This window comes from Notolabrus celidotus, chromosome 14, assembly GCF_009762535.1.
Source record: "Notolabrus celidotus isolate fNotCel1 chromosome 14, fNotCel1.pri, whole genome shotgun sequence".
NCBI lineage: Eukaryota > Metazoa > Chordata > Actinopteri > Labriformes > Labridae > Notolabrus > Notolabrus celidotus.
Genome location: NC_048285.1, coordinates 4,080,634 through 4,104,279, shown reverse-complemented (window position 1 = coordinate 4,104,279; position 23,646 = coordinate 4,080,634). Strand labels below are relative to the sequence as shown.

The 23,646-nt window shown below is 43.2% G+C and overlaps 3 protein-coding genes across 3 annotated transcripts in view; 1 reads left to right on the top strand and 2 right to left on the bottom strand.

The window, feature by feature from the left end:
- phldb1b (pleckstrin homology-like domain, family B, member 1b) overlaps positions 1–7,547 on the top strand; it is an 80,278-nt gene extending 72,731 nt beyond the window's left edge. The window contains exons 11-12 of the mRNA XM_034701555.1: positions 1,198–1,283; positions 3,822–7,547. Coding sequence (XP_034557446.1) covers positions 1,198–1,283; positions 3,822–3,962 — 227 coding nt within the window. The 3' untranslated portion in view covers positions 3,963–7,547. The remainder of the gene's footprint in view (positions 1–1,197; positions 1,284–3,821) is intronic.
- Positions 7,548–8,552: 1,005 nt separating this feature from the next.
- On the bottom strand, positions 8,553–10,783 carry LOC117825406 (alpha-2-macroglobulin-like). Its single transcript, XM_034701240.1, has 6 exons — positions 10,720–10,783; positions 9,513–9,603; positions 9,340–9,408; positions 9,126–9,231; positions 8,899–8,937; positions 8,553–8,667 (listed from the first exon to the last, which is right to left on the bottom strand). Exons 2-6 carry the CDS (start codon positions 9,573–9,575, stop codon positions 8,654–8,656), a joined length of 291 nt encoding a protein of 96 aa, XP_034557131.1. The 5' UTR covers positions 9,576–9,603; positions 10,720–10,783; the 3' UTR covers positions 8,553–8,653.
- Positions 10,784–11,433: 650 nt separating this feature from the next.
- LOC117825640 (alpha-2-macroglobulin-like) lies at positions 11,434–19,059 on the bottom strand. Its single transcript, XM_034701554.1, has 10 exons — positions 18,964–19,059; positions 18,408–18,459; positions 16,896–16,979; positions 16,612–16,788; positions 16,358–16,439; positions 12,612–12,768; positions 12,253–12,327; positions 11,993–12,158; positions 11,575–11,771; positions 11,434–11,496 (listed from the first exon to the last, which is right to left on the bottom strand). Exons 1-10 carry the CDS (start codon positions 19,057–19,059, stop codon positions 11,434–11,436), a joined length of 1,149 nt encoding a protein of 382 aa, XP_034557445.1.
- Positions 19,060–23,646: the final 4,587 nt, after the last annotated feature.

Genomic DNA, 23,646 nt, shown 5'->3' with positions numbered 1-23,646 from the left:
TTCAAAGCAACACGAGTCCTCTAAACCTACATGTAAGTAGTACAGTACAGTGTGTCAGCTGTATTACAAACACACTATATCTGATGCTGAGGTGTTCCTGTATGTTTTTCCAGCCTGTTAATCATGACTCACCTTGAATTTCTACATTTTTCTCTCATAAAAATCCTAAACAAAGAGAAGAAACATCAGACCGGTGTGTGAAAATGTCAGAGGCTACGGCTGTAGCTGAACTGAACCCCTCCACATGTAGAGTGATTGAATTCTCCTGCTGTGGATGAGTGACAGCCTGAACATGTGTCCTCAGGACCTTGAGCAGCAGCGGCAGCGATACATGCAGTATGAGGCGTTCACGGTCGTGTAATTTTCTCCGGCGCTGCGAGCTCTGGGACACTTGTTCGCTGTCAGGGCCTTTGAAGTCCTTCACAGGGTTCTGCTTAAAGCTGCTTAAAGCGTTACCTTGTTGAAAGTGAGCCCGGGCGAGGAGGCGCGCTGAGATTACTCTGGCAGTAGTTAAAATGCGCTGTGTGCTGCGCCCTCCGAGGAGGCTGATTGAGATGCATTGCCTGCCCTTCTCTCTTGACCTTAAAACAATGAGGAACGAGGGGTGACGGGCGTGGAGTCAGGAGCTCGGCTCATTTGCAACCAGTTTTGGTGATTTAGATGCGGGGGAATGAGATGCAAATTCAGGGCTATTTGAATGCTAAAGAGTTCATTAGTAGATAATAGCTGCGTGTTAAAAGGAAAAGTGTTATTCCTCGAAATGAAGCGCAGCGTTTCTACCTACTACTCTTTAAGTTGGCTGGTGGAGTGTTTGTGCCTGGAGGTAGAGAGGGGCGTTGAGTTCCCCACCGGTTCTTCACTGCGGTTCTGCAGAGGCTGATGAAACAAACTGCAATGATGTACAAGAGTAGCGTAAGAATGCAGTCAAGTGTGAAAATACAATGAGAGCTCCATTGGTTTTAAAAACAGAGAGGAAAAGTGCTGTGCTTGTCTTTTTCCATCCATCATCACAAACCATAAATTGGTCATGATCAAAGTTTGATTTCCCTTTTCTCCCGTGTCCATATCGTGCGTCCTGCTGTCGTTATTCCAGACGACATGGAAGTGATGAGCCTCGCTTTCTCAAGGCAGAAAAAAAAAACCTCTGCAGATGTCAGTTTCTTCTTTGACCAAACCCACGTTGTTTTCTCTCCACAGACAAACACGAGACCAAGCTGAAAGGTGTGATCTACTTCCAGGCGATAGAAGAGGTCTATTATGATCACCTCCGCAGTGCCACGAAGGTACGCCGTGCCTCCAAACACTCATTCCCTCTCATTTATTTCACACTTTGTTTATTTTCACCTCTCATTTCCAACGTTTGGCACATTCTGTTGCTTCTTTTCTCCTTATTTGTGCTTTTTGCTTGGGCGGCTGCTGTCACAGAGGGGATTTTTCAACTTGAATATCAGTGTATGTATCCACACTTTCTGTTCTAACCCCAGTGTGTCCAAACGGTAGAGTGTGTGTGTGTCATGGTAGGAGATAGATGCAGGCTGGATGGCTGTTGGTGCATGCTTTAGATTTGTGTTTTAGGAGCTCTGACTCTTTCTGTTTTTTGTGTCTGTTTGTCAATTTAATCCTGTTTGATCCTTCAGTCCCTCCCAGTGTTCCCAGAGTAAACCAGTCAAGTGATTCAAACACGAGAATCTGCATGTTTGGATGCTTTATGAGCAGAGGACTCTCCTCACTCTGCAACACAGTCAAGAAAAAGAGCAATACAATAAGAATTAGGATTTTAAATGAACAGAAATATCGCAAATGAAGGAAACATGCCATTTTTAAGATTGGAGATAAGTTTAGCTCCTGCTGGCATCGTTCTCTCATTGTAGCGTACATGCATACATCTTGAAACATATACAGCTTCACCTTTTAAAGGTACATTTACTGTCCCAAAATAAAGCTTGATGCATGAAAATATAAAGCAGCACTCAGAGGTGTAAGATCATGTTTACAGTCATGGTTCAGAAAGTTCCTCCATGGGCTGTCTTTGTATTTCAGGACCACTTAACTGAAGCAGAACACGTCTGCTTGTTTTTGTGTTTTAATTTAATCTCAGCTGCTGCCACCTCATTTATATGTGTGTGTGTGTTTATGTATGTGTGTGTGTGTATGTGTGTGTCACACTCTAACTGCACGGCTCTGATCAACTCTGCAGCCTTGATTCTTCTTGTCACTTCCAATGCCACATCACAGAGAAACCTTACAGACTGGTGCGCTTTAAGACAGAACGATGAAGGTTCAGAGAAGAAGAAAAGAAACAGATGCAGACAAATGTGTAGAAGTGAAAAATGGAAAACCAGCTTTAGTCTGTGTCTCGTCTACAAACACAAATCCTCAAGGAAACACTCACAAAAGGTTTCTGTATTAATGATACAGGAGAAGGTAATAGTTTACTATGGACAGTTCTTTGTGCTCAGTTTAACACTAAATACTCAGTCTGTATTAAGTGACATTTGAGGCTGTTTAATCTCGACTGCATCTTTTCTAAGATTACAAACCTTTTTAGTCCTCACTTGTTACAGGAAATACAGACAGCTCTAATACTGTTAAAGACACCTTATAAACATAAGAGTTCAGGATCATGCTGAACATCCATTACAGAAAAACAACCCTAAGAATCTATTTTGTGTGAACTCAGTTTTGTTCACCACCCTTCATTCTTTGTTATATTAAAGGTATAGTGTGATCTGACCTCAGTAAACAATCTCAGGATATCAGAATTAGACACAATGCAGCTGATACCTCAACTTTAGTGTAGTAAATAAAATCTAAAATAAAACTAAACACATTATTTCTAAGCACGTACTTGTGTTCAAGTCGTTTATTAATCCTCGTCAGTGTGTGATCTTTCAACTTGATCACATTGTTAACATCATAACAGACCTTACATTTAATATCTTGTTCACTGATAACCAAGCAGTGACCTTGATGCTGAAAATTAAAGTCAATGTGCAAATTCAGAAAACTGCAGTTTCTCGAGTGTCCACTGGAGGCTGGTTCTAAAAGTCACAGAACTGCCATTAACACCCATGTTAAAATCTTTACAGCAGAAATAAACACATTTACAGCCCACCGCCAAGAAAATATGAAGACTAGGAAGATGTACCATCATTATTGTTAGATTTTAAAATAAGGAGCACATCTGAGTTGACGGACAGGTGTTAGCGTAGTAGCTGTTAGCCAGGCGGCTAAGCTATGTTCGTAAAGTGGATCATTTTTTTTAATTTGAAGCTGATGTTACAAACTGAAGGCATGGAGTTTAAATCATGTTGTGGTTTCAAGAAGAAGCCTCTGGTGTTGCAAAGTGAAGCAAAGCACACAGATATGCAGTCCCCAGAGTGTCCACTGGAGGCTGGCTGCAAAAGCCACAGAACCCCCATGAAGTCTCATTTTACAAGACCAGTTTTTACAGAAGAAATGGACACGTTTATAACCCGGTATACAACCAGTTATTGTAGCTCATTATATATTCCGTATGAGCCTTACCTTCACATCTATGCTGATTTCGTCATTTTCATTACGCCTCTTCAGAAACCGATGAGTGACCTCACTGAGAGTATGTCCGTATAAATCCATATCCACGATCCATGGTTTTACCTGACATTGAGTGTAACATCTTTAAACTATTCACATTTAACTTCATACTTCATAAGCTTTAAAAAGTGTAGAAGAGAGAGAGAGAGAGAGAGAGAGAGAGAGAGCAGGAGGTCTCTCAGTGACTGCGGGACGAGACGTTATCCATGAAAGCCTGACTCTTCTTGTTTTTATCGATCATCCAGAGCCCGAACCCCGCCCTGACCTTCTGCGTGAAGACCCACGACCGCCTCTACTACATGGTGGCTCCGTCAGCAGAGGCCATGAGGATCTGGATGGACGTGATCGTGACGGGAGCGGAGGGATACACGCAGTTCATGAACTGAGAGACACGCAAAGTGCAGCACAGGTGACGGGCAGACAGTATCGGCAGGGACTCTCCCACCACGGACTCTACTGGCCACTTCCTGTTTCCTGTCCACAGCGGACACACAACGCCTTCTTTGTTACTTTGGAATCTCACCCTTTGATTTGTAGACATTCTCACCTCCACACGTTTTCTACCTGTTTCTGTTCGGATTGAAAAAGGGAGCCCTCGGAGGACACACACACATGTAGACACACCTGTATATAAACCAAATGTATGGAGACTTTAAAGAAGCCTTTCTATATTGCCAAATGGAGATCTTGTAGTTACTGTTTATTGAGACTTTTGTATTATTTCTTTTCTTTCTTTCTTTTTTTACTTTTAGAGAATATTGCCAAATGACATAATGCCAATGTTTTATTTGAGTGTTTCATCCTGATCAGTTCAGACAGAGAGTTTTAAAGAGTCTTCAGTCCGAGGGTGTTAATCATTAAGAATCTTATCATCATGTACGAGTCTGTGAGAGACTTCAGTCAGTGAACAGGGACGCAGGGAAACCCAGGAGAACATCGTCACCATGGATTCACCTCACCACAGTGCTGCTCCTGGAATTAACGCTCTGCATAGTGTAGCATTCACAGCACATCACGGTACTTACAGCTACACGCTACTCACTCCACATAGGCTTACCAAAGTAACTGTAGGTGTTTTGTTGAGACTTTCACCCACTGCAGCTCAGGTGTCCACTCTGCAGTTCTCACTATGGTTCGACTGGTGCAGGACTCGAGAAGGACGCACTGATTTAAGATTTTAATCCAAATACAAAGCCCCAATAAACCAGAATCATAAATACAACTAAATCAACATTAGCACATGTTGCATCCAGCTTCAAATTTGAAGAACAGATAAATAAAGTAGTTATAGTAGTGGAAGGAAACTCACGAGATGCCCTCCAACGATCAGAAGTCGACCCCTGAAGAGAAACCTGTTCATTGGTCGAACCATAGCTGCAGCGTCCTCATAGTCGCTGTGAATATGTTGATCATCACTGTTTCTGTGTGACGCCAACTAAAGGTGCGAACTGCACGCCTGTGTGCAAACATCAGAACAAAGACACGCTCTCCTGTTTGCCAAGTAGCCTTTAGCGCACCTGATAAAGCGGCCATCATCACTGCCAGCCTAAAGCATATCCACTAGAGGGCACTGCAGAGACCACACCTGCACAGGACCACACAGGAGGATTTAAAAAAAAACAAACAGACTAATGCAATTCAGAACTGTGCCTTGAATATGTGTCGTTATTGATGCCGTGTCCGTGAGTCCAGCACAGCCTCTCTGGAGGCTGCGATGGAATGAATGCATTTGAGTTTGTGTTTCTGAGACAGATGTGCATGAAGTGATCACGTTAAAGGGACGTCTGCCTCTGGTGTCGTTGCAGAGATGAGGAGGCCCTGAGCACAGTGAGGATAGGTTGCTGTAATTTTCTAAACGCTGAATGTACAAAATATGGAGTAAAGCTGTTGATGTCATCGAGAGAAGATCCTCCTGGAGCTCTGGAGGATCTTTGTTCTGTCTTTGAAGCAAGGCTGAAATCTAAAATCTCACAACCTTAAATTGTATCTGCTTTGTTGTAGATGTTTCCAGGTTGCTTATGTTTTTGCAAGTTGCAGACTGATTGTGTTACTGGAGACTCAAGTTGTTAAGTATTGGGACATTGTTCCGTGTCTTCATGGGAGCTTTAGTGTTACTGAGAGATCAGGGAAGCGCTGGAACTTTTGAATGCAGGGAAAAAGATCACTTTTAATCCGTAAATTAGAAATAACTGATTCAAATTGATTTATTATGAGCTGAACCCTGCAGGGAATAATCTGCTGTTACAATTTAAGGCATAGAGTTTAAGTCATGTGGTCGTTCCAAGCAGCTTCCTCTGATGCTGAAAAATGAAGCACATGCAGGAGTGCGAAAAAAACTGCAGTACCACAAGTGTCCACTTGAGGGTGGTTGCACAAGCAAAAGAATCCCCATCAGATCCCATGTTAAAATGCCAATTTAGAATATCTGCATTAACACTGGGGATGATTTTTTTTAATGACACATCTGTTAAGATAAATTAAGGATTGGAGTTATACATATATGTGCATAAATTAGAAGCACAGCCTCTGCCTCAGCTTCACTTCTTGGTTGACCAAAAGTTAGCCCACCTCAGAGACACTATCAGCTGCATGATTGGATTCAGAGGATTTGTAATTTCAGATATTTTGCCTTGACAAGGGGAGTAAAAGTCGAGTTCTCTTGTACTCCAGCACTTTAATTTGACTTTTTTTGTCCAGCAAGTTTTCCAACAATTTGGAATATATAACATTTCTGGAGATGACCTTCAAATCTTGAGTTCAGAACAAATAGAAATGTAGAACAAGCTGAGGTGAGCAATGAAACTTGTGCTCTGAAGAATGTTTTAAATGTTTTGTACATTCAGTCGTGAAGAGACGATGCTTCACTTAAGTCCAGATTTTATTTTACAGTTCAAGTTAAACTGTAAAAACAGTGTTGACGTGTAAATGCTCTCTTAAATGGTTCTTTAACCTTTATTTTGCATGAGAAGTTATTAGTTTGAGTAATTGAGTTTGAAATCCTCGCTGTGCTCTGAGGCCTGCGTCGTGCATGACACCAGAGGAGACCTCCTGCTTTAACAGACTGTAACTGGCTGGGCTCGCCCGGCGTCTTTATTGTGAAGTACCGATCATTGTCACGTTGTAAATCTAATGATGGGTTTGTAGGCGACAGCTGCAGGATGCTGTTTCTGTGTTTTATTTTGTAGGAGCAGAGGTCAGACTGTGACGCTGTGATCAGTGGAGCATGTGGAACTGTGGTTTGGTTTCATGCATCGGTACAGTGACGATGATAATTTATGGTTGTGGTGCCTGAAGTAGTGACACGTTTACTTCTCAAAAAAAAAGAAGAAAAAAAAGACGACTAGTGAAAAAGACCTTAATATATTCTGTCCCCCTTGCCTTTAATTTCTCTGCACAGTGTGCAAACCAAACTATTCAACACTGGCAAGGCTGTTCAATCATGTCTGTGGATAGTCGGTGGTGTATACATTACTGTTATCTATGTTGAAAAGAAAGGAAACTAAATATACTGTAAAGAGGATGTCTGAATGAAAACATATTATTGAAACACAGTATTGTATGGAAAGACAATTTTTACTTATTTTTGTCATTTTTAGAAATTTTATCGTCATTTACAAATTGTATGGTGGAGTCGTATAAATCTACCTTTTTTTTTTTTACTGGTACAACAGAACACACACACACACACATGCACACACACACACAAGCAAGCATGCATGCACGCACGCATGCACGCACACACACATGCAGAATAACTCACCCAGCACATAAGAGACTTTGGTTTTCCTAGAAAGTAGATCCTGTTTCACACACACACACACACACACACACACACACACACACACACACACACGCTCACAATCAATACTCGGACCATACTGTGTTATTGGTACCTTGTGTGTCTCATGTGTTACTTTCACATATGAATAATATGGTTTAGTCAAATCTATTAAAAGATGACTGTTACAGGATGTTGACTGCTTTTCTTCAGCTCTGGGGCTTTTATTTTGAAGGTTCAAGTGTTTGAAAGAGATACTACCAAGCAGAAACCTCCGGCCTAAGAATGTGAGTCAAACGTGGAAGTGTAAAAAACTGCAGTTCATCGAGTGTCCACTTGAGGCTGGCTCCAGAAGTACTGGAAACCACATACACACCAATTCAAAGAAGCCGATCTTTACAGCAGAAATAAACATGTACAGTCTGGTTCATAAAAACAGTGTAGTCTGGATAGCTCATTTCTCGATCGGCTCTCACTGTAGGGGGGGAGAATCTTTTACACAACGTGGTAATTTCAAAGATATTGAGATTACGAGTTTTCCAATGAGAGGCACAACTGACTTGATTGACAGGCAGGAACACTGTAGCTGTTGGCTAGGAGGCTCAAAGCCCACCTCTTGACAGCAGCAATATGGCTGCCGCCAACGATTGGCCTCAAAACAGCTCTTCAGAAACAGATGGATGACGTCACGGATACTACATCTATATTTATACAGTCTATGGATATTACCTATAAATGTAGTATACATTACATACTGCACACTGAGTTTGAATTTAGTCTGTAGTCTGACTGTTCTGTTGGATCTGTGCTGCAGGATGCTGCGTCAGGCGTCGCTGGATTTCCAGTTTCGGAGAGCAGACGTAAGCAACAACCAAGCTGATCGCAAAACTGCTTCTTTAGCATCACTCATGATTTAAAATGTTAAGAAGTAGTTTGCATTGAATTTAAAATTTTTTACAGACATTAAAAGTTACCTGTAGTTACTGGAAGTTACAAGATTCACTGGCGTTTAGGAGGCGGTTTCGAAAAACAGCCGAAGTGACACTCCAGCAACTGAAACCCAAAGAACAAGACCAATCAACAGCTAAACCCCGCCTCCAAATGTTCCTAAAACTACACAAACAAAGGGATGCAGTCTGAAAATGAAAGTTTATATCTGCAAAGAGGGGAAAACAGAAAGAAAAAGGTTAAGACAGACGTGTATATGTAGAAGTTTATTTCTTTAAACATTGATTCTTGCAGCTGAAAGACGCCCTGTCAGACTTTCCTGAAGGATTTCCAGGTGTTGTGTTTTTACCACTAACCCTTTACACCTGGAGAGGAAACACATGCAGACATTACAATTTGCTTTAACACATCATTTGGAGACTTTTACTGCCACTATTCAAGCTTTAATATGATCAATAGTGTTTTGTTTTTGCACACAAGCCCTTCACTTTTGTTTCTCATGTTTCTAAATACACGAATAAAGGCATGAACAGTCTTTTATTTGTTCTAGAAATAAGATGAATTTTCAACACACACGGTATTAAGATGTAACTTACCTGCACAAGGAGAGGTGTAGTCAGACACGGCCTCATCACCTGCAAACAAAGAACACATTAGATACACCTCAGTGTGACGAAGAGAGGAGAAACATCACACCTTTGTACTTCTACTCGGCTTTGGTCTCATTTTAGTGTTCTAGTGTGCAGCTTCACGTTGTGTTACAGCGTGACGTGTAAACACAGCGGGAGCTCTGCATGAGAAAAACAAACGTTGAGTCTCGTACTTGTCTGGTAGTAATCGTAGACTTTGATCGCGGCTGGTTTCAGGTCTCTGACAGACTCTTCCTCCTCCAAAGTCAGACTGAAGGTCTTTAAATCCTTCTTCTTCAACTGCAACACAAAATAAATCACCTTACTTTATGAAAGAAGTAACTGGTAATCATAACTGTTCCGATCACTGCTTCATATCATTAAAAACACACTGTCAGTGCTCCCTACCTCGTCTAAATAGATGAGGACGTGTCCTTCCTCCAAATCCACACGCTTCACTGAGTTGTTGTTCTCCAGCTGTGAAAGCACAGACTGATATCAGTTCACTCAAACATGACAGTAACATATAAAGAAGGAGGTTAATCATGAACACTTTGAGAGAACATCAGTTCAGAGCTGACCTGCTGCAGAGAGCTCTGATCCTCACTGTATCCGGACAGCAGCTTGATGTCCAGGATCACCATGTTTGTCTCTTCTCTCGGGCCCTGGTAGCTACACGTGCACGCACACACACACAGAAAGAAAGAATGAAATCCTGTGTTTAATGCCAGAATCTGTAGTTCCTCATGTGGCCACTGGGGGCTCCTGAGGCAGTAAATCCCCACTGGCCCTCATGTTGAAATTCAAATCTGTGCAGGCTGCAGAAATCAGAACCTTCACAGCACGGGTTGTATAAAGTTTGGACTCCACAGCTCATCTCTTCACAACACCGTACGCAGGATGAACTCAACATTACTCACCTGTGTTAAATGTATTAAGACTCAATGCTACAGTTAAATCTGGACCGGTCAGTTTGTGTGACAGTGTGAGTGTCTCCTCAGGTATGTGGTCTCTAAACTTTATCTCTCAGCTCTGTTTGTGTTGAAACCTTTCAGAATTCAGTCAAATAACACGGCTTGTTCTGAGGCTTACGATCTAAATCTGGACGCTTCTCAAAAAAACAGTTTACAAGCATGTGGTGGCTTCGTCCATCTCTAATGTACAGCCTTTGGTTTGTAACAGTTTTTATAGATTAATATTCTTTTGTTGAAGGTTTTGACCTGGTATATATATTCACAAAGCAACATATGTCTTTGTTTCCTTATATAAATTCTTCAACTTAAGGCTCCATCCATCCATCTGTCCATTAACTTGACTGCTTATCCCGTGTGGGGTCACTGGGGGCTGGAGCCTATCCCAGCTGACTTCAGACAGAAGACAGGGGACCCTGGAGAGGTCTCCAGGGGGGTAGGTTAACCTGGAGAGCATGTTTTTGGACCTGGAGACAACCCATGCATGCACGGGGAGAACATACAAACTCCACACAGAAAGGCACCTGCCCAACCAGGGGCACGAACCAGGAACCTTCTTGCTGTGAGGCAACAGCTCTACCCACTGTACCCCCGTGCTTTTTTTCACTTTAGGTTCTGTCTGCTAATCTGTGACCGTCTCAAAGCTAACAAGTCTCCCCTGAAGTTCTGAACTATTGATGACTAACTGAAATAAACATGTCAACAATAAGCTACGTGAAGTATGCACCAATCAACTTTCATTGAGCGCACACACACACACACACACACACACACACACACACACACACACACACACACACACACTCACACACAGTACCTGATTTGCACAGTGAGGGTGAACGGTGGTTTGCTGATGTTGCACCTCACGTTGGTTGTGACTGAGATGCAGTCACAACCATGAAGGCGGTGAAGTCGGCAGGAGGAGGGATGTTATAACTCATCATGATCTGAGGAGAGGGGAGGAAACTTTGGATTCAACTCCAACAAAAACAAAAAGACCTCATGTTTCAAAAGTTAAAAATGTTACAAGAACTTTTAGCCTTGAATTAGTAAAAAGTGTGACCGGTCATTTCAGAACAAAATAGAGTGACACATATGCGGCTGCAGCGTGTTGACAGATGTGTGTGCGACTGTTGGATGTGTTTCTGCTAAAGCAAAGGTCCTTCAGAAATAAAGTTACAATAATGACACTGCTGCCTCACAAGAAGGTTCCTGGTTCCAGTCCCCGGCTGAGCAGGAACCTTTCTGTGCAGAGTTTCTCCCTGTGCATGCTCTCTTGGCGCTGCAGCTTCCTCCCACCATCCAGAAACATGCTAGTTAGGTCTGAGTGTGTGTGAGTGTGTGTGAGTGTGTGCGTGAATGGTTGTCTGTCTCTACATGTCATGTTGGCCCTGTGAAAAGCCAGTGAACCCCGCCTCTTGGATGCCAGTGTCCTGACTTTGAGAGTACTGTGTTCTGCTTGTCTTGTCTGTTACAGCTCATCCTGTTGTTGATTGTACCTGCACCAGCACGCAGCTCTTCCCCTCGGCCTTCACTGTGTACTCTCCGGGCACCTGGCATACATAGCCAGAGCCTGGAGGGCCACCACGGTGTCCTGAGGAGCAGAGAGAGGCGGTGTGTCTTCAAAAACACACGGAGGGGTAAAGTTGTCTCATGTGTCTGTGTGCAGTACCTGCGTGGAGGAGAAGCCGCCGTATGGATTCTGCTGCTGAACGAGCCAGCGGATGATGCTGGCAGAGTAACCGAGCTCGAAGCCTGGCAGGGCGGGACCGGAGAGCAGAGCCAGCAGCACGTAGGAGGTCATCTCCACCTCCAGGGAGTCCAGACGAGACTTGGAAGCCCCGGCTCGGACCCAGTGACGAGTGCCTCCTGCCAGACAGAGCAAAGGAGGCATCAGTAGTTCAGCAGAGAGTAACTCTGTGTGCTTCTGCTAAATAAATGAGTGCACAGAGTTTGACAGAGGACTGCTCAAACGGAGTCCTACATTATTCAGCCTTGATACTTTTATCTAGTCTCTTTACAGGAGTTACAACCTCAAGACTTTGTTTCTTAAAAATCAGTGGATAAAGGTGAAGGTTCACCCGTCTCACCCTCTATGTTGGCCTTCGAGTGCAACTCTTGGATTAGTTTCACCCTCATCTTCTCGTCTTTAGCCAGAGTGAAGGTGTAGGACAGCAGGGCCGTGGTGTACAAGTTGTCCACTTTGCCGTCCAGCGCCGTCTTCAGACACGTCAGACCATTCTGCACCACAGCGTCCTAACACACCACACAGAAAAATACACACATGTTGGCCTTACATCAACGAAAGTGATTTTGACTTTTATAAAGAGGATGATCGCAGCAGACTCACCGTGACGTCATCGTCTATCTCCAGCCATGCAGCGATGACGTAGGCTGTCAAAGTCACCTCATCCTTCACTCCTCCCTGGTGGATGACAACACAAGTGTGAAAAAGTTTCACAATGAAATACAGAAAGACGGCTCTCTGATCCAAATCCTTCATTTCAGATTCACACCACTAACTTGGCGTTGTCGGCAGGATCGCTCATATCAGGGTTTCAGAGGCAAGGACTGCAGACTGGACTCACTACCTGCTCACTTCACTGCCACAATTCAAATCCCTGTTTCACCTTCTCATTATGAATGGCCTCTGATTCAGTCCCAGAGCTCTGAACTACCCACACATCCTCCTCACGCTGGTGTCATTACCTTCATGGCATTGTGGAAGAGTTTGCCCACGGACATGATGCAGCCGTCAGCACCCTGGATTTTGGACAGCCAGATCTTGGCTTCATCGATGTGTTTGTTATCAACATAGATGAACGAATGTGCGCCTCCGAAGGACTTCATGACAAAAGCAGTCAGCCTAGAAGATCACACACACACAAAATGTTTTTAGCAGACATGCCTAGCCAGGTGCGCTCATGCTGCTAACCTTTAAACCAGGGGTGTCCAAACTTTTTTCAAATAGGGCCACATTTGATGTTGTCAGAATATTTCAGGGCCAGTGGCTCCTACTGAGACTTAGGTGACTTCAATCATAAAAGTTATATATGAAATCTCTATTTAATAACAATTATTTTACATTTTTTCTCAATAAATCAGTAACTAGGAAGTCCTCAGTTCTCCACAAGCCACTTAAACATTAGCAAACTTGATCTTCTTCTGTAGAATGTTTTTCATTCGGGTCGGGCAATGTGGGAAAAAATATTGTCTTGTTATTTTTCTATGGCAGGATCACGATCTGGATTCCATCACACTTCTATTTCATGTTGTTTTTAAGACTTTTCTGACCAGCAGACAACATTTTAAGAACTAAATAATTCTTGTCCTACATTCTGAACTATTTTTTCTGCACCAAATTTTGCCTTTTCTGCACAATTTCCAAATTTTGATCTTGTCTTGTGTCTTCTGAACTTTTAGTGTTCATCAAGAACATTTTCTCATCATGATAAAAACATTAATTTGAAAAAACCTGTCAACTTCAAGAGTTCTTGTGTTTCCTCCTTATTATATTCCTGCAGAATATCCAGAGCTTTGAATTTATAAAAGTAGTCCATATGAAGCTTTTTGAGACATTTCTGGATTAACTTTAGTTTAATTTGTGCGCTTGAAAAAAGCTGCAAATGTACAGGTGATTCAGAAGGTGATTAATTTCTTTGCTATAATAAACACATTTTAAGATGGAAGCTTGGGGCCATAATTAAATGGACATTGGGCCGCAATTGGCCCCCGGGCCGTACTTTGGACACCCCTGCTTTAAACAAACCCAGCTTTGGGACAATGACACGACAATCTCCTGTCTCAGCCTGAGCTGCATCTGCAAAAGGTACTTTTCCACTGCAGGAACTTTCCCCAGGTACAGGGGATCTTTTGATTTTTGATTTCCGCTGTTGCATTTCAACAGCAGGAACCAGGGTCTAAATTTAGCTCTGACTTGGCCTTGAAAAGTCTCTGAGGGCGCAGGTCATGCAAGCTGAATGTTACTGATTGGTCCGGCGCTCGCAGTGTTTTTATTTTACCCCCCAATGGTCAAAAGATTGCAGCTGTATGCTCACTGTTTATTCTTTCATCCTACTTTCATGCTTTTTTTGCTGTTCTTTGAGATGGAGTCTGAGAAGAAAGCATACAGCAGATGAACCAACAATGCTGCCTTGCTATCTAGTTACATGAAAGACTACAAAATGTACGCAAAGATATCCACAACCGCAGTGTCACCGACCAGAGGACAAGCAAATGGTTTGACCGGCTTGATTTGAGCAAAGATCGACAAATAAACGGACTTCCTGTACTCTCATAACTCCGATATGATGTGACTGAGGGAGCCTAAGACGTGTTATGTTACACTTCAGCCTGGTTTATACTTCTTCGTTGACCCTACGCTGCATCGGTCAACACGGTCGTGAACTCTACATACTTGTGGGTGGATGTGTCCATGTCACGTGGCAATACCCCGCTGAAACACTTGAGGGCAGTGTGGTCTCTTTGTTAGTCGGGCCGCCTGTTACCTGCCCTCCCCAGCAAAACAGAGCGTTTTATGTTAATTTACAGCTAATACATGTTGCTGTTTATCATACAGCATTGATTACAGGGAAGAATAGAGAGGAGACGTCAGAGGAGATAAAATGTACAGTCCATGTGCAGCGAATCTGGAAGTGCTGTAAATGCAGGAAATACAATGGCGTCCAGTGGACCAATCACAGGGCTTGAAGTCAACGTTGGGGTTTCACGACGGGATATGTGAGTAGGCTTCTGAGTCTGAAAAGATCTATGTCGACCTTAGCGTCAATTCAATCACAGAAGTATAAACCAAGCTTCAGATTACTACGAATAGAATCAACCCTTCTCGACAGCGTGAAGCCGCTCCTGTTGATCAGAACAGCTTTAAATTAAACCCTCTGTTTGCTTATACTTCAGTGAAAGGCCTTGTTCCAGGGTGTTCTAATAGATTTCAACAATCCAAATTTAATTTAATTGAACACTTCAGAGTCCTAGTTTCTCCTCTTCCACACCCACACACACTCACTGCCCAGCGTCCTCTCAGTCTCCGTGCTTTAAGCCTATTAACGGCACATATTAATAGTTCTGGCAGGTTCTGGCAGGTTCCTCACAAAGAAAATGATGAGGACGCTTGGTGATGCCACGACAACTCCCACAACAACTCTGCGTGTCATTTCTGATTCTGTCTCCAGATGAAGGTCTGAGCTGAACGCGTTCACACCAAATGTTCTGAAATGTGTCCCAAATACTGATGCAACCAGAGCGCACCATGAGCGTGATGACTGTGGACATTTATAAATATCATACAAACCGAGGTTCTAGTGACAGGTGTGTAAACTAAGAGGACAGACAGTGAGCAGTTGTTGCTTCCTCCTCAGTTTGAAAGTAGTCAACATACTAACTCTACAGTCCCTGTGAATGTTTTAGACCAGCTCCCCAATCTATTTATTCATGGATGTCACCTGACCTGAGAGGTCTTCAAAGTTTTATCACTAATGGCTAAATCCCACCAGATCCATGTTCAGTCTTTCTTCCATCTGCTGCGGTCCTCGTCCATCAACACCAACCGGTTGCGTTTCGGAACCCAGCACGGAGCAGGACCGCCGCACTGCTGGAGTCATGTGACCGAGGTTTTCCCTCTGTAATCACTGAATCACAGATTCTCCTCCTCCTCTCCTCATCCATGTTGTCTTTCTGGTCCTCTGAAAACCTCTGACCTGTTGACTCCAGGCCTGGCTCCGCTCATCATGACTTTGGTTTGTTGTTGTAGTTAAGTGAAATACGATCTGGTGTAACACAGAGTGTTTTATTCTGAAAATGAACAGGATGTTTTCATTTTGTTTTGGTGAAACCTGACTTCCTGTCCCGCTCCATCTGCTCTGTTGAGATTGATGCGTCGTGCTCCGGCATCCAGCAAAAGATAGAAGTCTTGTGTATCTGATCCATTGCGTTCCGACCTGCCGGATCATCAGCCAGAACACAACGGAGTGGATCCAGTGGAAGTTAACACATTGACTAGAATAGAAACCTATCAGATCCTGTGCTGTGACGGATTGGAGACAGACCGGACACGGATCTGGTGGAATTTGGTCGTAACAGTTAAGTTGGGCGGCATGTGTCCCAGCCTGCAGCCCCCTTTCCCCCTGCTCTTTCACAGTTTCTTCCTCCATCCACTGTCATTGCCTTCTCCAAATAAAGGTCTAAAAGCCTCAAAAATATAACTTTAAAAAAAAATCCTCCATGTTCTTCTAGCTAACGTTTTTTGCCACATAGTCAACAGGTAGAGGTAAAATCATTAACTTTATAAATATACCGGGGATTGATTTGATGACGTGTGTGATCAGGTTCATCCTCTTATCACCTTTGCGATTCAGAATTTATAACATTTAGGAGGTTTTGACCAATCAGAATCAAGTATTTAATCATTAAGAAGGCGTGGTGATGAGATTACTGACCAAGTGTTTCCAGATTTATCCCTCTCTCCAAAGGCGCTGTAGGAACCGTCTCTATGCTTGTACTTAAGCTCCTTCTGATATCCTGCAACAAGAACATGAAGAAATCCATCAACGGTAGAATAAAGCCTCTTTATGAACTGACAGAACAACAGGTCAAAGGTCAAAAGAGCTGTGTTGCTGAAGACGTTTATAGTGTCGAGGCTGAAGTCTTCGTCAGAGTGGTTCGACTTCCCCAACTCTCATCAACATCTCACCTGCCTGCAGGAAAGGTATCGCTCTGTTCCTGATCTCCTCGGTCAGCTGTTTGGTGCTCTTCAGGTACTTGAGGATGAAGATGTTGGGAGCAAACTTCAACATGTTCTGCTCCCCGCAGCCATACGGCATCTGCAGAAGCTTATCTATGTTCTTCAGAGCTCGGCCCATCAGGTCACCTGCAGGAGAACCAGCAGAATGATTCCCACCATGCTCTCTGTCAGGGTTTAGTCAGTGTTAGCTGCTCTTTCAGATGCTTGTTCTAAGGTATAAGAGTGTCATTTACCCAGAACAGAGACAGTAGCCTTCTCTGACCCCTCCACAAAGAGCTCAGGCAACACAAGAGGAATGATCTGATCCAAAGGTCCGTCTGGAAACGAGGACAGCAGAGAGGAACGTTAGTGACACAAAGAAGAGAAGAGGAACATTTTGAGACAAGAAATAATTTAAGGCGTTACTGAGTCTTCAAAACCTCTCTCAGAGTTTTGCTCATCATATAAAAATTCCTCAAAAGCATTTTTTTTGTTGTTGTTGTTGAACAAATCTGCAACTTGTTGAATACAGATCTCCAAAGCTGAGCTACAAATACACACAGGTTACTACAAGTACTGCTGGCTGTGGGCCTCAAAGGCCATTGTTTTGTTGTTGTAGAACAAATAGTGCAACAAGAAAAGAAACCACAGAAACAGTGGTGTGTTGTTTCAGACTGCAGAGTTTATAATCCTCTCAGCACGGCCTGCAGCACGAGTGACGGAGCATCGCAGCTGCAGACGGAGGTCGACAATGCATACTGTTCAATCATATTTAGATGAAGCAGTTTCTCTGTGGAGACACTTTGTTGTAATGACTGAGGTGTGTTTTTAATTGCATTTCAATGTAAAATTAAATTCACTGCATCGTTCGTAACATCTGTGATCTGTACATTCAGAGATTCTCTGTTTCTGTCATTTGTTCAGCAGCATCTGAGCTTTTAGTCCAACTCACTAAAGGCGGGGAACTTTACCCCGGAACTACTGTACATGCGTTTCGACCGGTAGACCCAGGGTCTAGATTTAATTCAGGGGTAGATAATTTCCCCCCTAAAAAGTCCCTGCCAGGGGGGTAGTACTTTTCAAAGGTCCTGGGACTTTCTGGGGGTGGAGCCTGCAATGCTAAACGTGTCTGATTGGTAGATTAACCTCAGTGTTTTTATTCCACCTGTCGTCCACAATAACATCACACACATCTGTGATTCTCTTGATTTCTCTTTCTTTCATTAGTTTTTATTTGTTCTATCTTTTTTGTATGTGTGTGTACTTTTCAAAAGAAGAAGCTGTGATTCTCTTGATTTAGCAGCTTGTAACAGTAGTCTTCTCTCAGCCCATAGTGAATGCGTCTCTCCCGGTGTTACGGTTTTAAAAGTGACCCTGTAAACTGGAGACCTTCAGCTGAACGTGTCAGTGTTTGTGGAGTTTACACAGCTGTTGAAACACAGAGGGAGTTCCTGGGAATGCAAACTAGTTTTTATTAAGATTTCAAAATATCCTCATCAGATATTTAATGATGGTCTAAAGACGTTTATGAGGGATGCATCCGGCTGAGAGTCTCCAGTTAACAGGGTCACTGTTTAAACCATAACACCGGTCGATCTTGGCACAGGAATTTTTTAGTTCAGGGTAAAGTAGTTCTGGGGGCTAAAAGACCCTGGAACTCTTGGTCGAAATTCACCTTAAAGCTACACATTCCACTCCTTGCATAATATACTCCACTCAGATCTGAACACTCAGGTGAGTTAGATTGAGGTCGTGTGAATGCTCACTTGCAGGACAGAGGAGAGCATTGTGACTGACCGTCTGTGGCTCTCCTTCAGCCTGGTGGAGAGAGACAGAGAGCGTGAGGTTAGTAAAGATTTCACTCAAAAGGACTAAACAGATCCTCTAGAGTTCTTTTGGTTTCACAAAAGCTGTTTAATCCACAGTGAGTGAGGCAAAAGAGAAACTCAAGATGAGGTCTGGGTGATAAATCTGGGCAAAACATCAGCACAAGCAGGGATATAATTTCCCAAACTACCATTAAATATAATCTTTGTTTCCTGAGGTTGTTTGAGAGGTAATGTCAGAAATGTAAAACGGGGGAGGGGGAGAAGCACCGAGTAGATTCTGAATGACTTGAAATGAATGTCAAGTCAAGGTTGAAAAACATTTCTTTCCTTTCTGGTTTTCAGAGAATCCAGAGATTTAAAATATCCTTGATGTTTTAACTCTTGAGGGGAAATGAAGCACATTAAAGAGCTGTGGTCGTGCCGCTCTACGCAGAAAGGTCGCACCTCATGATCGTCTGCTGTGATGTTTGTGTTGTGTCTGACGGTCACTGACCTCCACCAGCAGCTTGCGGAGCACGGTGTCCTTCCGGCCCTTGTCGGGGAAGGTCGCTGGCTTGTTTTCACACAGAGCGACATCCTTCAGGGCCATCGCGCTGACCTTCAAACTCACCTGACCTGTGTGCACACATACAGGTCTTACTCTGAAAGCTGTGTGTTGATTACTGCTGCTGTGACAGTTTGTGTGATGAGGCATCAGCTTCCAATCCCATCCCCTTCCTTCCCATTTTAATTTGTCCTCTATTATCCCTATTTGTTACCTTATTATCCCTCACACTGCTCCATCTCCCAACCCCTCCCCTCCCTCCCTTCACAGCCCACAATCCTTCACACACAGGACAAGTACAGATCGCCCCCCGAGGGAGAGGTTTCTGAGTGTTTCGTCAGAGATACTACCTGACTTGTTAGTACAAGTGATTGTCAGCATTCCTCTAAGGGGGAGTTAGATGAGCGCAATTTGACATTCATCAGAGCCACGTCTCCATCCATGCTGATGGGGGCTGATAGACATTCTCTGCTTTCAGGGCCAGGCAGCAGCACAAAAAACACAGCCTGCAGTCTTTGCTTCCAGCGGTGCAAACGCAGCAGCTGTCAGGGCCCTTAATGCAGATTAATTAGCAGCTCATGGCTCATCTTTGTCACTGAAGGCTTGATTCACTTAAGGATTGCATGACTTCTGTGCCTGCTGAACCTGTGCAATGAAACAAACAGACTGTCTAATTCACTAGGTGTACATACAGGGTTACATTTACACCAGTCTCTTCTTCCAGATCTGGAAAAAGAAGTCATTGCATCCCCTGCACAGGTTGATGCAGTAATTCATGGTAGAGGAGTGCATAAATGAAGATACGTTTCAGAAGTTGGATGTTTCATATTCTAAATCCTTCATTTGATTGATCTTAGTAAATATTCTAATACTCTATGAGGACTTTGTCTTTCTTAATGACTATGCTGTCTTTGTCGTCTTCCCCCTCGATAACGACAGTAATGTTTGCTACTGTACTGGAGCTCACTCTGGGGACCTGCAACACCAGAGAACACACATCAGTTCAGTGTTATAAGGTTAAAGGTGACCACTCCACAGAGAGTTAACTGATGTCACACTCAGTGGCCAAAGATTGTTTTAATGCTGCTAATAAAAAAGCAGACCTTGAAGTCAAAGCAGAGGAAAAAGGTTTTTTCCACTGACTCCTCCAGGATGCGCTTCCTCTTTCCTCCTGATGGCATGTCGAGGGTGACGGACACACAGAAGCGCTCTGAGGGGCGAGGGATCAGCATACACAGTGTCTCCATGTTTCCTCCTCTCAGCTGAGAGCTCACTGTCACAGCAAAGTTTCTGCACAAGGAGGGAGAGTATAAGATCAGTTAGATTAGGAGATGAGATGAAACAGATCTGGACCACGTGTGAGAAAACTTTCACCACAAATACCCTAACCCTACTCATCCCCCCTTTCCTGGACATCTACTCATCCCTCCCTTCCTTGAGCCCTTCCTTAAACTTTCTTTCTTCGACCCCTACTCATCCTTACCTACAGTACATAGACCACTACTCTTCCCCCCTTTCATGGACATCTACTCATCCCTCCTCACCTCAACCCCTACTCATCCCTTCTAGTCATCCCTCCTTTCCTCACCCCCTACTGATCCTTCCCTACCTTGAGCCCTACTCATACTTCCTTTCCCCAACCCCTACTCATCCTTACCTACATCGAACCCTACTCATTCCTTCTACTCATCCCTCCTTTCCTCAACCCCCACTGATTCGTCCCTAAGTCATATTCATCCCTCCATCCCTCAACCCCTACTCATCCTTCCCTACCTCGACCCCTACTCATCCCTTCTACTCATCCCTCTTTCCTCAACCCTTTCCCATCACTCCTTACCTCAACCCCTACTCATCCCCTCAACTCATCCCTCAACCCCAGCTCATCCTTCCTTTCCTCGACCCCTACGCATCCCTTCTACTCATCTCTCATCACCTCGACCCCTACTTATACTTCCTTTTCTCGACCCCTACCCATCCTTCCTTACCTCATCCCTACTCATCCCCTCAACTCATCTCTTGACTCCTACTCATCCTTCCTTTCCTGACCCCTACCCATCCCTCCTTACCTCAATCCCTACTCATCCCCTCAACTCCTCTCTCGACCCCTACTCATCCTTCCCTACCTTGAGCCCTGCTCATCCCTTCTACCCCTCCCTCCTTTCCTTGACCCCTACTCATCTTTCCCTACCTTGAGCCCTACTCGTCCTTCCTTTCCTCAACCCCTACCCATCTCATAAGCTAAGTTAAGGCTGTCTTATACATTTCATATATTAGTCACTACAATGTTTGAAAATGTAAAACAGACATTTTTTTAACAAAAGAAAGTTGTTCCACCAGAACAGATACTACACTAAAGTGAAGACACATTTGTTCTCAATCACTTCTAACCACTTCTTATGTAACCTGTTGATTTAAGGTGGATAGCCTTCATCAGTCATCACTCATTGTTCCACTCTGTCACGTTAATATGAGCGCTTATAAAGACTTCATTTGTGTTTGACAGCCTGCTGAAACGATTCAAATTGGCACAAATTATAATTCAGATTGTGAACATGCGGAAAAACTTGTGCCATTAAGCTGGAAACTGTCTAAATGCACTTTTAGAAGTTCCTCAATAGACACATGCTTCAACAGGCTAAAAACTATGCTCATAGTTCAAATGTAATCAAATGCATTAAGCATTAAATTATTTAAGCAAGTTATATACACATTTTTTGTATTCATAACAAAAAATGAACTTTTTTAACCATGCTTTACTTGTTAGTGTAAATTAATTATAGTCCATGCCATGTTATCTGAGGGGATTTGAGACCTCTGAGTGTAAAGAGACTCTGTTACAGGGTTTACAGTCAGTACACTTCATATTACAGAAGCAATCAGATGCAGCTTGTAATCTGAGTGCTTTGTTCACATAGAGCAGAAAACATCACAATAAAATTTGCATCCTGTCAGGTTTAGAGCTGCAGCAGGTCAGGCAGACACAGGCCTACGAAAACACACAGCGATACGACACAAATTCTAACTTTGTGCAGATTTCATCATGTGCTCTACTTCTGCACACACTGGCTGACATCCACCAGACTAAACTTTAGCAGGTGATATGAAATGTGTCAGTTTGTTCTTTTACAACCAAGTCAAGAGGTCCATGTGGACTTATGCACAACTTCCCCCTGAGGGAGTTTTGTGTCCACTGGCATGACGCTCAAACCAAACTTTTGCAGACAATCTGAAATGCATCAGTTTGTTGGATGAATCTTGATTTACTTCCACGTCTATAATGTCGTGGGCTGATGTGGGACCAGGTAGGAGAGCTGCAGCAATGATGGCAGCAAACATTTGGATCACAGGCGCCATGTTGAGCAGAGTGGACTGCTCCAGATGAAGATGCACTTCCAGTCTGCAGTGAGTCTGGTTCAAACAGGGAGACAGATTGATAAACGAAGACGTGGCACTGGTTCCTGTTTATAACCCCAAAGCTCTGCCACCCTTCACCCTGCCCTAAGTTTGCTTGACCTTTGCAGACTCTTCCCTTTTACTAAAGGACACTCCCACAGTTTGTACCTGCTGCCAGAAGTTTAGATTAATTGTGCCAAGAGGAAAAAAATTTGACTTTTACTCGACCGACCACGTGCACACAGGTTCACATGTACTGTGCATATTGGTTTAACCAGATACTAACCACAAGCAATGTATTCAAGGAATTCTAGCTTCTGTATAATCAAGACAGTGAAAACCAGAAACTTATAATCAAAATATGAATATTTTAAATATAATAAATCTGGAAAATATTTAAGTCATTAATACTCTGCTTTGTGATTTCAGGAAAAAGTGCAATCGAGAAAACATATTAAAGTGCACTCTGTTCTTATGTGCCTGAGACTGAGGGATGTCTATCTTGCTGCAGGTTCACAAGTGCTGGTGGTTTAGTCCTGAGTGGTGGAGACTCTCAGGATGGAGTGAATGTGTGCATCAGTGAGACAGGTGAGTAAAGTGGTTTTGATCTCACAGGTGTGTGCCTCAAACATGCAGAAGATTTTCATGCATGATTTTAGAGACAGTGTGGAAACTTTGCAGCACTCCCAGAGTCATGCTTTAATTTAGTTCATCATTACCGTAGACTCTAACAATCAGACATGGACAGAACAACCGCTATCTCAAGTGAAGCCAAATTTTCCAGAGCCCCCTCCTCCTGGTGAAAGCTGCAGCGTCACCCATAAAGATCCCCTCCTCCGATATAATAGATTAAATCAACTAGAAAATCAAAAAACACTTCATATAAGCTTTTCTAAAACATGCTTTCTGTCTCAGCAGTGAGCTCTTCTCATGTTGATTTAAGTTCATGTCTTGATTCTGTTATTTGATTTAAAAAATAAGTAATGCATCCAAGGGTCTATTAATGCCTCCAGAATATAAACACTTTACATCACTCCCTTTGTTTTTGTTGTCAGAGTAAGATGACCAAGTTTTCAAACTCTACTGCAATTAAGATTTCAGAAGAAGAACACCTCAATAGTCTGATATCCTCTATCAAATAATGCTCTTGACAAGCGCCGAGGGTTCTGCAGAGCACATCTCAACAGGAAGCAGTACTCTATAAAACACCGGTGTAAACTATTTTGTGTGTTCCTAGTT

What these genes read in the sequence shown, in the direction of transcription:
- LOC117825406 (XM_034701240.1), bottom strand. Translation starts at nt 9,575, where the DNA reads ATGGTGATCCTGGACATCAAGCTGCTGTCCGGATACAGTGAGGATCAG. An exon ending in ATCAGAGCTCTCTGCAGCAG is followed by an intron (nt 9,409 to 9,512) that starts GTCAGCTCTGAA and finishes GTGCTTTCACAG; the next exon opens with CTGGAGAACAACAACTCAGT. An exon ending in TCCTCATCTATTTAGACGAG is followed by an intron (nt 9,232 to 9,339) that starts GTAGGGAGCACT and finishes TTTGTGTTGCAG; the next exon opens with TTGAAGAAGAAGGATTTAAA.
- LOC117825640 (XM_034701554.1), bottom strand. Translation starts at nt 19,059, where the DNA reads ATGGCCCTGAAGGATGTCGCTCTGTGTGAAAACAAGCCAGCGACCTTC. An exon ending in GATACCTTTCCTGCAGGCAG is followed by an intron (nt 16,440 to 16,611) that starts GTGAGATGTTGA and finishes TTCTTGTTGCAG; the next exon opens with GATATCAGAAGGAGCTTAAG. An exon ending in AGATAGACGATGACGTCACG is followed by an intron (nt 12,159 to 12,252) that starts GTGAGTCTGCTG and finishes GTGGTGTGTTAG; the next exon opens with GACGCTGTGGTGCAGAATGG.